This window comes from Phaethon aethereus (assembly GCF_964289735.1).
Source record: "Phaethon aethereus genome assembly, chromosome: 3".
Taxonomy (NCBI): domain Eukaryota; kingdom Metazoa; phylum Chordata; class Aves; order Phaethontiformes; family Phaethontidae; genus Phaethon; species Phaethon aethereus.
In genome coordinates this window covers 56,493,183-56,507,298 of record NC_138576.1, presented here as the reverse complement: position 1 = coordinate 56,507,298, position 14,116 = coordinate 56,493,183, and the positions used below count along the sequence as shown (strand labels likewise).

Genomic DNA, 14,116 nt, shown 5'->3' with positions numbered 1-14,116 from the left:
GTAAGTCATTTACACTATATAATATGCTGGGAACAAAAGTAATTTATAAGGGAGCAGTAAAGTGTGTTATATGCAGGAGGGGCCAGGACCCTCTAGGTATGGTCTCTTAATATTTCTAGTCAAGGGCTATTTCAAGTAGCTAAATTTATGTTGCGTCTTATCATGTAGAGTTACATTGCATGATCACAACTACATATCATGTCCAGAGACTAATACCTCTCATTAAATGGAAAAAGTTTGTCTATTTTTAAGGCATATCAGAAGGGAGGTGTTAAATTACTACCTAACTCCTGAAGACAAATAGTACAAAAATTTCTTTGCGTTTTATTAATCAGGAGAAACAGGAATCAGGAGAAAGAAGATGGTTGCCCATCTATGGGAAAATGTAATAGTCACAGAAAAAAAGTGGGTCAAGGAAAGAAGATCCAAATGTTTAAAAAAACAAGGTAGATTCAGGAAGATGTAATTTGGTGTTGAGCAAGGGAGGGAGAATAGGTAAATGGGATAAAATATAACATGGTTGACTAAATAAGCACTCAGGCACATACACACTGTGAGATATTTTTAACAGGAAAACCTACAGGAGCAATCATTCAAACCTTGATTTTCTGACATACAATGTCAACAGAAATATGTCAAGAACGTGATTACATAAGGACCAACAGACAACCAAGTGCTATGGCATTTGCTTTCCTGTCATCATCTTCTGCAGTTTATTAATGAAGAGTTAAAAAAACAACAAAAAAAAAGGCTGCTCCACTTGCATCCATAATGGAAATTCAAGGTTATAAAAGAATAGCTACAACTAGTGTTTGGATGAGAAGTTTGAGAGCTGCTGGAAAACACGTTCAGAGAGGCCCCTAACAACTTGTAAGCTGTGCTAATGACAGGACATAGACTGAACTTGATAACATTTAGCAGGCTAATTTGTGGATGCAAATTCTTTGTTACTCACAGAACAGATTATTAAATGTCTGATTTCTATTATTGTTGCATATGGTATTGAATCTGTTGTTTACTGCAAAAGCAAGAAAATCCTATCAAAAATAAACAAAGAATCTTGCATCTAGCTTAAATGAAGATGAAATATTGAAGTAATGAATGGGAAGATTGTTTCAGCCCCCCCCTCCCCTTTATTTAATAATAAATTATTTACCAAACTATAAATATTTGAATTTCCTGTTTAACCAAATACATCAATAAAAATTTTGCATGTCTTTTCCATAAATAATGCAACACATTAAATATTGTATGCATAAAATCAAAGCTAGAAAACAAAGACAAATGATCTGAAATACTTCTTTCAAAAGGTGATTCTGACTTTCAGACTGGATATCAACCACCTGTTTCAGACAAACAATGTTAAAATACCAGATGTGGTCTGGAAATTTGGATAGGTAGTTCCACTAATCACTTGATAACATTATTGCCATCATATCTGAAGTACTCAGATACTCCAGGGATGAACACTGTGACAGGTGCTCGTAAAATGCTATCTAGAAATCATCAGCTACTATAAATAGGTGTCTCCAAAGACCTGATTATTTTCTACCTTTTTTTTTTGTGTTAGAATAAACATTCATGGTAGTAATGTGGAGGTTTTTGACAATAAATAGCTATGCATGATGCTGTCTAGACAACAGTTTTGCCTAAGGGCTTTTACCTCAGAAGTGAAGTCATGTTCAAATTGCCATTTGGACTTTTTTTTTTTCTTAGGTGGTTGGTTTAACTTTGGATCTCACCTATGGTTTTCTTTACTGGCTTGTGCAAGATGGTCTATGCTTAAACCTATACCGAGTTTCTCTTTGCAAAGAAGGGTAAGTAAATGCGTAGCAGGGGTAAGAAAGTTTGTATTTTCTAGTTCTTGTGATACCCTTTAAAAACAAATTTTGTTCAATGCTGGGCACACTAGTTACTAATTTAACAATAAACAAAAAGAAGAGCTAATGATCACAGCTAGCTGATGGCAAACTACATGTTGAGATGGTTGTTAACATGGTTTTACAGTGAGAGAAACACAGTATGGAAGCTCAGCTGAACTGAAGTCATGCTCATCAATTTTTAGACTTAGCTTTAGGAAATAATCACCATTTATTGTCTATTTTATCTTGGCGTTTACAACACCTGACAGCTTTCAAGTGCATAGAGCTGTAACTTGTTCATATTGCATGGAGCTTAGGACTTGAACTGACACCACTTTCTCACCTGAGCAATGAGTACTCAACAGACTTTCGTCTTGATCATCCTGAGCAGGAAGTGGCTGCATTATTCCTGAAAGGCAAAGTTTAAGAAAAAACAAAACAAAACCATGTTTATGGGTCAGCTTGAATATATACTAAGACCTTGATAAAAATGGTAATTTGTTCTGTACGTGCCAAGTGCATGATGAGTGGTAGCTCATGAAACTACAGTTTTGTTCCTTTTCATACGGAGAGTGCCATTTTTTTTTTTCAAGCATCAGATTAAACTTAATTGAACAGCATCTGTATTTACATATGCTCATAATGTTACAGGCTGGCTTTGTGTGGAATCATTTGAATATTCTGAGTGATTTTAGACTTGCTATGATGAATGGTAAACGTTTAAAGAATCAAAATATGTTGATTAGTTTTAGCTAGAACATGCAGCTCCATTGTGAAACAATTGGCAGCTATAAATCTTTGTCCCTAGTATGCCAGAATAGAGAGATTAGAAATAATCCATCCTAATGGACCCGATGGTGTGTCAAAGCTTTTCCAAATTTGTTTTGGATAGCATGTGTCTAAGCTGAAAGACATTTCTCAGATGGCAAAGTGATGCCTCTTACAACATATTTAATCTCTTACCCAGAAGATAAATTGGGACCAAAAAAGGCGGGTAGGTTTGACATAGAAGTAACAAGATAGATTAAATCACCAGTGATCCCAGTGGAGGAAAATGTTAATAGAGTCTAATAAATAACGGAAGGTGTTGCGGTTTAACCCAGCAGGCAGCTAAACAGCACATAGCTGTTTGCTCACTCCCCCCTCAGTGGGATGAGGGACAGAATCAGGAAAAAAAAGTAAAACTCATGGATTGAGATAAAGTCAATTTAATAGGGCAGAAAAGAAGGGGAAAATAATAATAATGATAAAAGAATATACAAAACAAGTGATGCACAATGCAATTGCTCACCACCTGCTGACTGCTCATCCAGCAGCAGCCACCGCTCCCCAGCCAACTCCCCGCAGTTTTATTGTTCAGTATGATGTCATATGGTATGGAATATCCCTTTGGCCACTTTGAGTCAACTGTGGCCAAAGGGATATTCCATACCATATGGAATGGCTGTGTCCCCTCGCAGCTTCTTGTGCCCCCCTGCCTTCTTGCTGGCAGGGCAGTACGAAAAGCTCAGAAGTTCTTGACTTAGGGTAAGCACTGCTCAACAACAACTAAAACATCAGTGTGTTATCAACATTATTCTCATCCTAAATACAAAATACAGCACTATACCAGATACTAGGAAGAAAATTAACTCTATCCCACCCGAAACCAAGACAGAAGGTTATCGAGGAAACTAGCATGGTCAAATTCATCTGGAGACCTGCTCTAATGAAGTAGAATGAATCTCATCTGTGAACTAGACTCCACTGTTTCAGTGGAACTGCTGAGAGAAGGTGAGCTGATTTTTCACAATACTCAATTTTCTACATCCATGCATCAGAATACTAAGCTATTTCATAATTGTTTTCTAATGAAATCAAGGGAAAGAAGGGTTTTTTTGCAGGTGCTCCTGCAATGTGCCATTCTGAAAAGTATTCTGCATTACAGAACTTAAAAATTTTAAAATTGTTTTCCTGTCTCTTACATGAGTATCAGTAATTTGAATGATAAGAAACTTATCAATGCGTCAAGCATTGCATAAATCTTATTCTTTCTACACGTGTGTTTTCAGTTTGCTAATTTTGTATGTGTTTTCACAGCTGTGCTAATGCTATCATCACAGAATTTGCAGAATGGAGTACTTCAGAAATATCTCAGAGTGCCCTGGAATACTACAGTGGTCGTCTGTTCTGGATTAATAGTCATCAGTTCATTACAACTCAGGAAGTCAATCAGAGCCTTAGCATTCCCTTCTCACAACCAGCAGAATTTGAAGCCTTTACCCTTGTTCACACATCACTTAAACCTTTGCCAGGTGCATTACTTTCTTTATCTAAGCTTCTCAATAAAAGTATTCACTGTCAGCCTGTAATTCTTCATTCTTGAAATTCTTTAGTCCTTTGAAAAAAGGTAAGAAAAACAGCAACTTATTAATAAATATATCAGGCTATAACTGGATAATGTGCAATTATTTTGCTATATAAAAGTATAGCTAAAACGAATACATGGTGGTGGTATTCATTGTTTCTTTCTAATGACAGACAGCTTACAGGATTTTCCATAGTACTTTTATGTTTTAAGTCAGGTTTGAAAAGTCTACTTATTGCTCTTATTCTTTAAATTAATATTATTTCTTCCTCTCTTTATGGACAGGAAATTTTTCTTTTACACCAAAAGTAATTCCAAATTCAGTGCCAAAGTCTTCATTCAGGATTGAAGGAAATTCTTCAAGTTTTCACATCACTTGGAGTCCCTCCACAAATGTGGAATGGGGAACTGTCTTTTACTGCGTGGGATCAAAAGCTCTACAAGTGAGGATATCCATGCAATCCCTCCTTGTTATCTGCATGTATTAACTGCATCTACTTGCTGATGTATCTATTTTTAAACAGAAATACAGTTTGTTTCTTCTCCAGTATTTACAAATTGGTCAAGCAACAAAACTAAACTGTAAATATAAAGCAAGCTGTCCTGTTTCTCCATCACTGAGGCCAGCACAGGAGGAACATGGGCTTAGCAGTAGCTCTGGGCTAGCTGGTAGGGTGTGAGGTGCCAGGCAAAGAGCTCCCAGTGCTCAAAGATGTGTGAGAAAGCCTTTCACAGTAACTCAGAGACAGGTGTGTCCTCTGAGCTGCCCATGGACAGCCTTTGCCTGAATGTGGAATCTAGGCTTCATCCTCATTTAGTTTTAGTACATTTGGCAAGCTTTACTTTAAATTCAAAGGGCAGATTGCTACCAGATTGCTACACATTGCTACAGTGCCACAGGAGTTGGTGAAACAATGATCACTCACAGGGAGAGAAGCTCTGTTTTGATTTAGTTGACCAGCTTGGTGAGGTGAATTTTGTAAAACTGAAGGCCTTTCTGAGAGGTAAAAAAATTTTATTTTATTCTGTTTTATTTCATTCACAGTCTTTGGAGAGTAAACGGTGCCTCTATCCCCATAACCTGACAGTGCCATCCTACCGAGTTGATTGGTTGGAACCATTTGCACTCTTTGATTTTACCGTTACTCCATACACATACTGGGGCAAGGCACCAACAACATCTGTATCCCTTCGAGCCCCTGAAGAAGGTACTAGAATTTTAAATCCCATTCCTCACCTGTAACAGGTACTGGGACCAGGTCTATGTCAGCAAGTGAAACCCTGGAGAAAAATGAGCAGATTTCAGGGCTAGTCGGCTGTAGGCAGAGTTGCAAAGACATGTTCCTGAGTGTCTTTGGCAATTATCTATTGCACACATAAATGCACAAAATTGCAGTAATAGAATTTGGAACAGAAAGCACATGACAATATACCCTCCACATGCCTATGACTATGAGCAAGAAAGAGAAATTGAGGTTCATTACAATGACCATCAAAGGCTGCAGGTAGTATCTTAACCACTTCTTAAATTTTTAATAAATGTTATGTACTTTTTACTTCAATGTTTATTTTTGCTCTCATGAAGGGCAAAGTTAAGTCAGCTAAAATACAGTGATGAGTGACTGAAGTGTTGAGAAAGCTTATGAGCTGCAGTAGATTTTGAAGGGGATAGAAGAGGGGATAAAGTATATCCTATGTTGTGAAAATACTTGCAGCTCCATTGTTACCTACAGGACTTGTCTAAATAGATATATCCCAATCTGAGTGTAGGAGTGCATTTGTCTCAATTTATACAGCTCTTTTTTTGTTAAACAAGTTAAAATCAGATACCTACACACCAATTGAAAATCGAAAGGAATTACCATTAGGTTTTAGATATTCTTTTGTAATTTACACCTTACCAATTGCTATCTCCCTCTGTCAGCATTGGGGTTGTAAATCTCTGGCTCAAAATTAAAAGAACTAATCATGAAGTAGAGGTTGTCTTTTAATAGAAGTACTTTGCTCTGTGTTTTTCATCCTTTTTTTAATACAGTTCCTTCAGCCCCTACAAACCCTAGAATATATGTGTTACGAAATAACCTGCATGAAAGTAATGAGAAAGTCCTTGTGGAGTTCAGGTGGGACAGACCCGAAAGGGACAATGGAGTATTAACGCAGTTCAGGGTTTACTATCAACTATTGAGTCAGAGTGGCACTGCTGACACTTTCACGGAGTGGAATGAGAGCAACGTTAAACCCATCCTGATGGTCTTCTCTCTTAGAGATGTGCTTCCCAGCTTCACAGTAAGGTTTCAGGTATAAAAATTACTAAGTTTATCTCATGCTAGATGGTAGATGTTATCAATGCAGCCTGATGTGTTTGCCTAGGAGCTGGTATTGGGCTTGGGGCAAGAACTTGTGGTTTCTGCTTGTGGAACTGCTGATTCACTGACTCACCCTTGGATACATGGCTTAACCTTTCTGCATGTTGTATTGTTCACTAAATAAGGTGGAAAACAATGCTGCAGTATTATAGGTTTGGTGAAGCTGAAAAGTAACTTTTCTAGAGGTCTCCCAAAGCCATTGCTAAAAGCCGCTAGTTAAACTCAGAGTTGTCTGAGCTGGTGGAGGGTGACAGACCATTAAAATAGAGCCACAGATCAAGATAAGTTTCACTGCTGGAGAAATGCAAGGGCTCACATGGCTTCCATAAAAAGAGACTTGCATATTAAAATTTGTGAAGAGGTCATGTTTTCACTACAATAAAAGGTTTGGAACACACAGAACATGTGCTTGAAAGACAGGTTAAAAGCACAAGAGCATGTAATAGACCAGGTACTGATGGGGGAGAACACCATGATGGTTGCAACATCAACCAACACTAGGAATTACTCCAGCCTGGGGAAGGAGACAAGACTGCCTGGTGTCCTTTGAGCTTTAATTGATAGATGCAGCATGAATTGTCCCTCTCTGGTACACTGCTTAAAATTCTCTTCATAGGTGTAGCCTTTGAACCAACCAGCACTGCCTTAGGACAAACAGAGCACATGCGTATGTTCCTAGCTGAGCAGCCAGGGGTTCTGATTCTGTTTTTGTCATTAACTATGACTCTACAGGCTCTCGAATGCAATCATTTATGCTGCTATTTAACATATGTAACAATCTCCTGTCCCACAGGTGCAAGCCTTCACCTCTGTGGGTCCAGGACCTTTGTCTGATATAGTAGAGAGGAATTCATCAGGTATGGATGAGTTAGATGCCATCTCATGGTTTGTGTGTAATAGCTGGTCAAATAACAGTATTTGGTAATCTGATAAATAGTCTCCGACACTTAGTGTGACATTTGTTCCACCTTACAGTAGATACCACAGAGGAAATAGTTACAGCTTCTGACATGAAATGATTAACACAATTCTTGTCATTAGATTAAATTTCAGGAATTTCAAGCCTTTTCTCAAACTATGCTAAATTAACTTTTCTAGGAAACCCCAGGTTTGTATGGAACAGCAGGTTTTGTCTGTAATCTGTATAGTGCTAGAGATCATAGAATATTTCTAATATTTCACATAGGGCTGTGAAAGGTAATCAGGAGAGTTAGAGATTTTCTAGGGATCATAGGCTATTTCTAATTGGGCTGGTAAAGGTAATTAAGTGAGCAAATCTGTTTTTACTAGACTTAAATTTGTTAGGTAAGCATCCACAATGCCACTGAAAAAAATCTTAGGATTTTGCATGTGATGACAAGAAGGCATCTCATTATTTTATTTATTTTCTGTGACATATGACCAAATACAATTTGTGCAGGGCCATAATTTACTTTTATCTTGTCCTTGCTTTCCTTATGAATGACTGCTATTGTCTAGAATGTTTTTTGTAAATTCTGCTGTGCCCTTTTCCTTCCAGATCTTTTCCCTGTCCCAACTCTTATATCTGTTTCTGCCAACAAGTTATTTCTTACTGACATAGACAATAATCATACCATATGGGAACTTTCAACACAGACAAATGTAAAGGACATCTGCTATACTGCTAATGATAACAAAGCATACTATATTGCAGAAGATTCTCTTTTTCTTCTGAAAATACAGAGTACTTCAAAGCTCCAGGTATTCCCTTGTTCATTCCATTGCTTGAGAGAATCTAGGAAAATATGTGGCCGTTAGTGTCATTATTTTGGGGCTAATTATATTTTTGAAGTCAAAACTGCATATTTGAAACAAAAAAAGCAGCATGATGAACAAAGTACATTTAATGGCAAAATACAGTGGGGAAAACAGAACTGGAAGGACACAATTTTCTTAATGACTGTCAGTTCGTATGAGATGTAATATGAAAGAGATTGGCTGGGTAATTTTCCTTTCTAGCAGTACAATAAAAATATCTATAATATAATAAATTTGGACTTCATTATTTTTGTCATCAATAGCTATTAGAATAGGTCAGAGTATGCCATTGGTAAAGCTGTCCTATTAAACATGTATGATTTTACTGACATCTGCTTTTTTGGTATTTCAACAGGTATTTAATTTAAAATTCACACTATTAAATGCAAGGAATTTATTTTTTTTTATCAAATGTAATTTAATTTTATTTTATTTCATTCTAATTTCAACAATATGGAAGCAACATGGAAGCAACAACTGATGTTTGTGAAACAATAGTTTTCATCTGTATAAAAACATTGGAATTTTTGTTCCATGGCATCTCTTTATATTTTGACTTCTACTTGCCAAATAGAATTTATTTAGGAAACAAAGATAATTTCATAATGTCCTAGCATCAGGTAGCAAAATTCTGCTCTCAGGCATTTAGTAATGTTTTTATTTTTTTCTTAAGTTTTTCAAAGATGCATATCTTCGCAATGCCACAGCCATCACAGTTGACTGGATTGCAAGGCATCTCTTTGTTGCCCTGAAAACACCACGGAATGAAACCCAAATATTTGTTATTGATCTTGAGCTCAAGATAAAATCTCTAAAAGCCTTGAACATACAGTTGGGTAAAAGTAATTCAACTGTATCATCGCTGTTGTCATATCCTTTCTTAAGGTAAGGCATATATTACTAATAACTTTTTAAAGCATATTTAAAGCATGAGTTTAATGAAATCATCAACCGTTAAGGACCAAAAAAGACTTTTTATAGTATATAAGTCTTTCGCATTGTGTAAATCTCAGAAATTTCTGGATGTAGAAATTCATACTGTTAGTTGAGCTTGAACATATCTGATTTCAAAAAGATGTCTGTGTTTGAGTAAAGATTTCAAATGATACTTAAATACTGATAAGTTCTTCTATTTAAGTGATGTGAATGAAAGTCAGCACCAGACAGTAATTTTTTACAGTAACTGTTTTATCCAGAATAGTCAGTTACTGTAAGCTTCCAGTCAAAAATATCCTTTAAACACCTGGAATCACTTTGCAAGTATGCTGCTGTGGTTACCTTATTTTAAACGTTTGTAAGGTTTATAACTGTAGTCACTTTACAGGACTGCATTTAGGACAGATTGCTCAGATTGAAGTTTTTCTACTGTAAGCAATGCATTTTATTTGATAGCCGCTTGTACTGGATGGAAGAGCTTGATTATGGCAGCCACATGTTTTATTATGATATTGTGAATAACACCATGCACCACATTTTGGGATACATATCAGTAGAAGAACAGATGAGGAACTACTGCACCTGTAATGTGGCAGAAGCAGAGCTAGGAAGACCTATGAGTATAGATGTGTCTGACTCCAAGAATCCCCAGCTGCTCTTTATCAGAGGAAGAGATGAAATATGGGCCTCAGATGTGGATGGTTGTCACTGCTGGAGAATTACCAAAATACCAAGTTTTCAAGGTCTGAGCTCTCTGTTACGTTTCTACATAGTTTGTGATTCTTGCTGTCTCTTACATCAAACAATGTTCATTTCAGCAAAATAGCATTAATGAAGCACTTTCTTTATAAAATTGATTCATCTATAGGCAAGGTGGACAAAATGTTTGTGTTCTGTGTTTCTAGTTGCGTACCCTGTTGATGCAAACTAGGAGAAAGAGCAGTGTGAGGATATTTACTGATGCAAGTATGTATTCTAGTAAGATGTAAATCAACTGGAAATGCTACAGCCTCAAATGTTACTTGTCAATAGATTTCACTTGTATTAAGACATTATTTTGCTGGGTTTTCATATTAGATACACCTATAACAGTTTATCTCAATGAAAAGATACAATACCATCTTAAGTTATGCCTGAAAGTGGCATTGCAGACTTCAATATGTGGGAAGTAGAATCTTGTATGACAACTTATGTATGTTGCACTTCTTGTAATGATAACAGTCCTGGTTGCTCAGTTTTTAGCTTGACTCTGGAAGAGTGATGTATTACCAGAGGAGCTGTCTTAATTGTTCCTGGGAGATGGCAGAGCACTGTGTTTTTCATCTTGGAAAAATGATGAAAGTTTCTATAGACAAGTCTTGCTCTTGTGTTTTATTTCTGGTGTTTGTTAATTGAATTGCAGTTCTCATAATTATGGATAATAAAAAGCCTTCAAATCTATACTTGTAAACTGAAATAACAAAGTGTCTCAGCTTCATGAGACCTATTGGAAAGTATCAGAAATCTCTTTTCCAGGGGAGGTCTTTGAAGATATGTTATGGCCAAGATACCCATATTGACTCATTGTAAATACAAGCACCCATCTGCTCTTGTAAAAGTGTCTGCTTGGGGTTTATTCTGATGCTTAAATATACAATGTTTTCCTACAGGTAAGAAAATTGGCAGCTTGACTGTAGATAAGAAATTTATATACTGGAGCATTGAAACAAAGGAATATACTGAAATTTGGCTAACAAATAAAGAAAGCACAAGACACTTTCTTCAGAAGAGAGCAAATCATGAGCTGAAAATCTTAGCTTACAGCTCAGCGGCACAATTGTATCCAGGTAGAGGGGATTTGGATTGTTTTGTAACACATTTATTTCAGAGCATTTATTTGAGTTGCAGGTCATGCTATGTGTATTTCTGTAAAGTATGCTTTATGGATTCAGGTACCTTTTAGAGGGAAACAATTCACTATGCATATTTTTAAAAGGATGAATATAAGGACTGGCCTTGTGTTGGATCACATAGAAGGTCATGATGATGAATATTGCCCGTGTTTCAAAGGCTCAGGATGTTTAATGCCAAACTATGCCTATTTTCAAAGGTGTGTCAAATCTGGAGACTTAGAAAAGGGCATGCACACTATAGCACAGAAGAAGAGCAAACGTGTCCACAAAATGTTGTAGCAAGAGTTTGATAATGATCCCTGTTATTATACAGATTTCTGGTTTTGTTCACAAGTATGCAAAGCTGAAAAAACAAGTCTGCCCTTCCAAAGACAAAAAGATAAGAACTTTGCTTATTCAAATGATTTATAAAGAAGTACCTGAGAGACAATTACAGCTCACATTATAGTAGACTCAGGCTTCACTTAGAACTCCTAATATTTTAAACAAACCATTGTAGAATCATAATGAAAGAAATAAAAATTAGTTTTAATAGGAAATTAGGATTCATGGTAGCTATAGGGATTATCTTTGTAAATGGAGAAGTTTAGAACAGATACGAGCATGATGAATATATTAAAAATAATTCTTTTACTTCAGTTTTGCATAAAAATCTGACAAATATGCAAGAGAATACTTCAACATGATGGACTTCTTTGGAATAAAAGAATTTCACATTATTTTGGGCAGACAGTAGAGTTACTCCTGCCTGCAGCTGCTCTGACCAGTGCCCAGGCTATTCTTACCAGCAGTTTGGGCAAGTTTGTTCCCATGAGGTCTGTGTGGGCTTGGCATTGGTGCAGGAGCCTGGTTTGGCCCTGGTACAAAATGTTCCTGCAAGAGCCTCAGGCTTAACTGGTACAGAAAGGGCAGAACCCAATTTCAGTCCGAAGGTATTATTTCTACCCAGAGATCCCCACAGAGCTCTTCTTATTTACACTGACTGCTGCAAATATATCTGGAGGAATACACAGCCTTGGCATTTGCAGGGGGAGGGCAATGCACAGCATTATTCACACAAGTTTAAAGTAAAAGTAAATTAACATACTAAAATAAGAAAAAAAATATTTTCTTCTCCTCAGTACTGAAAGCAAATGGTGCACATGTGAAAAAGTGGTGTTTGCAAAGACCAGCTGGGTTGACTGACATACTTTTTATTGCTTTAGTGATGTGAGCAGGGAGTACTGCTGGAGTTTCCTTTCATTCTAACCTATTTAATTGCTATCCAGAGATGTGATGTCAGTTGATCATTTAACACATCAGGAATACTCAGTGAAAATTATTGTCCTGTCAAAAATTCTGTGAGACAATGATTTCTCTTCAGGATTAGGAGGAAGGGGACTGAATATGTACTGAAGGACTTTTTTGTCAGGGTAAACACATTTCTATGGAACTGCCTGACAGAAATTTAACTCTGAAAATGACTCAATTCTTTATTCCATTTGGGACTTTTCCCATGGGAGTTTTACTACTGTAGGTAACTATAACATTGACAAAGATTCAACCTTATATTTATTTTTGTTGAACAGACTTTTTTATTCTCCTTCCCTTATATATATGAACCTGATTTTGGTAGGAATGGACGGGTTGCTCATTTAGGGAGGAAAGGTCTCGACAATGAGGTCAATTGTTCTGGCCTAAGGGCAAATATTTGTCCTTGTACCATCTTCCCCATGCATGTGCCTTTATCTTTTCATTCTTGGCAGCAAGTCCATTTAATGTATTTTTAATTTGTTTTTAAAAGTACATCAAGTGATGAGGGTTTTCTCTTCTTACTTTTTGTTGAGTGCCAGAGAGTAGTTTTCTATTGTTTTCTCCCTGTAGACTCTTTTTCTTCTTCCAAAATTTGACTCCCCATGAACTTTAAACATGAAAAACTGTTTGGAAGAAGCGAAAGATGACATTTAATTGCTAGAGAAAGGTACTCTCTATTCTGCATATCTGTCTTTCCTGTGACAAACAAGTTTGTACTCATCAGTGTGTACTGCCCTTGATAACACAGCAACTACGACCTGGATTTCCAAGGTATTGAGGTGCTTAAAGGAGAACCTAAATTATTTAGTAAATCTGTATCTTATCAAAAATAAATCATAGAATCATAGAACAGTTTGGGTTGGAAGGGACCTTTAAAGGTCATCTAGTCCAACCCCTCTGCAAAGAGCAGGGACATCTGCAACTAGATCAGGTTGCTCAGAGCCCCGTCCAACCTGACCTGGAAGTTTTCCAAGGATGGGGCATCTACCACCTCTCTGGGCAGTAAATGAGACTTTACGCTGATGACCGATTTTGTGTCCATGAAAGTAATCAAATAAAGTACAGCCAGGTGGGATTTTTTTCTGTTTCTCTTTGTGAAAGCAGACAGAATACTTTGTGGTTATGCTTTCTCATAGGAATGGTGGTAGAATCCCATACCAGTTTGAACTGGTCCAGCAGGAATAAATATTTTGAAATATTTTTATGTCTTTCCTAGATAAAAGATGCCTGATTATAGGGGTGCCAGATGCTGAGAAACCTACTATCCTTGATACAACGAACACCAGTTTTACGTTAAGCTTGCCATCTGTCACACCACAGCAGCCATGCCCTGGCATATCGGAGCCTACACCAACATATCTGGTATTTCTTGGACAAATGACTAACAACTGCAGCAACTCAAGCTACTGTTTGTCTGCTCTACAGCGAAAAACATTGGTATGTCTATTTGGGAACAAAAATGCACTTGATATCATATGTAAGCAGGGAATGTGATATCAGTTCTAGTAATTTTATAAACCATTCTGTAACTTTCTAACAGGGAGTTTTTCCACTTCTACATCCCCAACAGTAATTCTCCTTTCTGTTTGGTATTTGTTAAGTGGTAGGTTCCTTAGCTTTCCTTTGTGCCAGCACTCCTCT

At 36.9% G+C, this 14,116-nt stretch overlaps 1 protein-coding gene across 1 annotated transcript in view; it reads left to right on the top strand.

Annotated features, from left to right (window-relative positions):
* ROS1 (ROS proto-oncogene 1, receptor tyrosine kinase) overlaps nucleotides 1-14,116 on the top strand; it is a gene marked incomplete at both ends in the record, with an annotated part of 76,560 nt that overhangs the window by 23,859 nt on the left and 38,585 nt on the right. Inside the window, 11 exons of the mRNA XM_081997112.1 lie at nucleotides 1,717-1,817; nucleotides 3,942-4,156; nucleotides 4,495-4,652; nucleotides 5,255-5,417; nucleotides 6,245-6,507; nucleotides 7,369-7,432; nucleotides 8,095-8,297; nucleotides 9,028-9,239; nucleotides 9,747-10,033; nucleotides 10,940-11,116; nucleotides 13,692-13,912. Of these exons, the coding sequence (XP_081853238.1) occupies nucleotides 1,717-1,817; nucleotides 3,942-4,156; nucleotides 4,495-4,652; nucleotides 5,255-5,417; nucleotides 6,245-6,507; nucleotides 7,369-7,432; nucleotides 8,095-8,297; nucleotides 9,028-9,239; nucleotides 9,747-10,033; nucleotides 10,940-11,116; nucleotides 13,692-13,912 (2,064 nt within the window). The remainder of the gene's footprint in view (nucleotides 1-1,716; nucleotides 1,818-3,941; nucleotides 4,157-4,494; nucleotides 4,653-5,254; nucleotides 5,418-6,244; nucleotides 6,508-7,368; nucleotides 7,433-8,094; nucleotides 8,298-9,027; nucleotides 9,240-9,746; nucleotides 10,034-10,939; nucleotides 11,117-13,691; nucleotides 13,913-14,116) is intronic.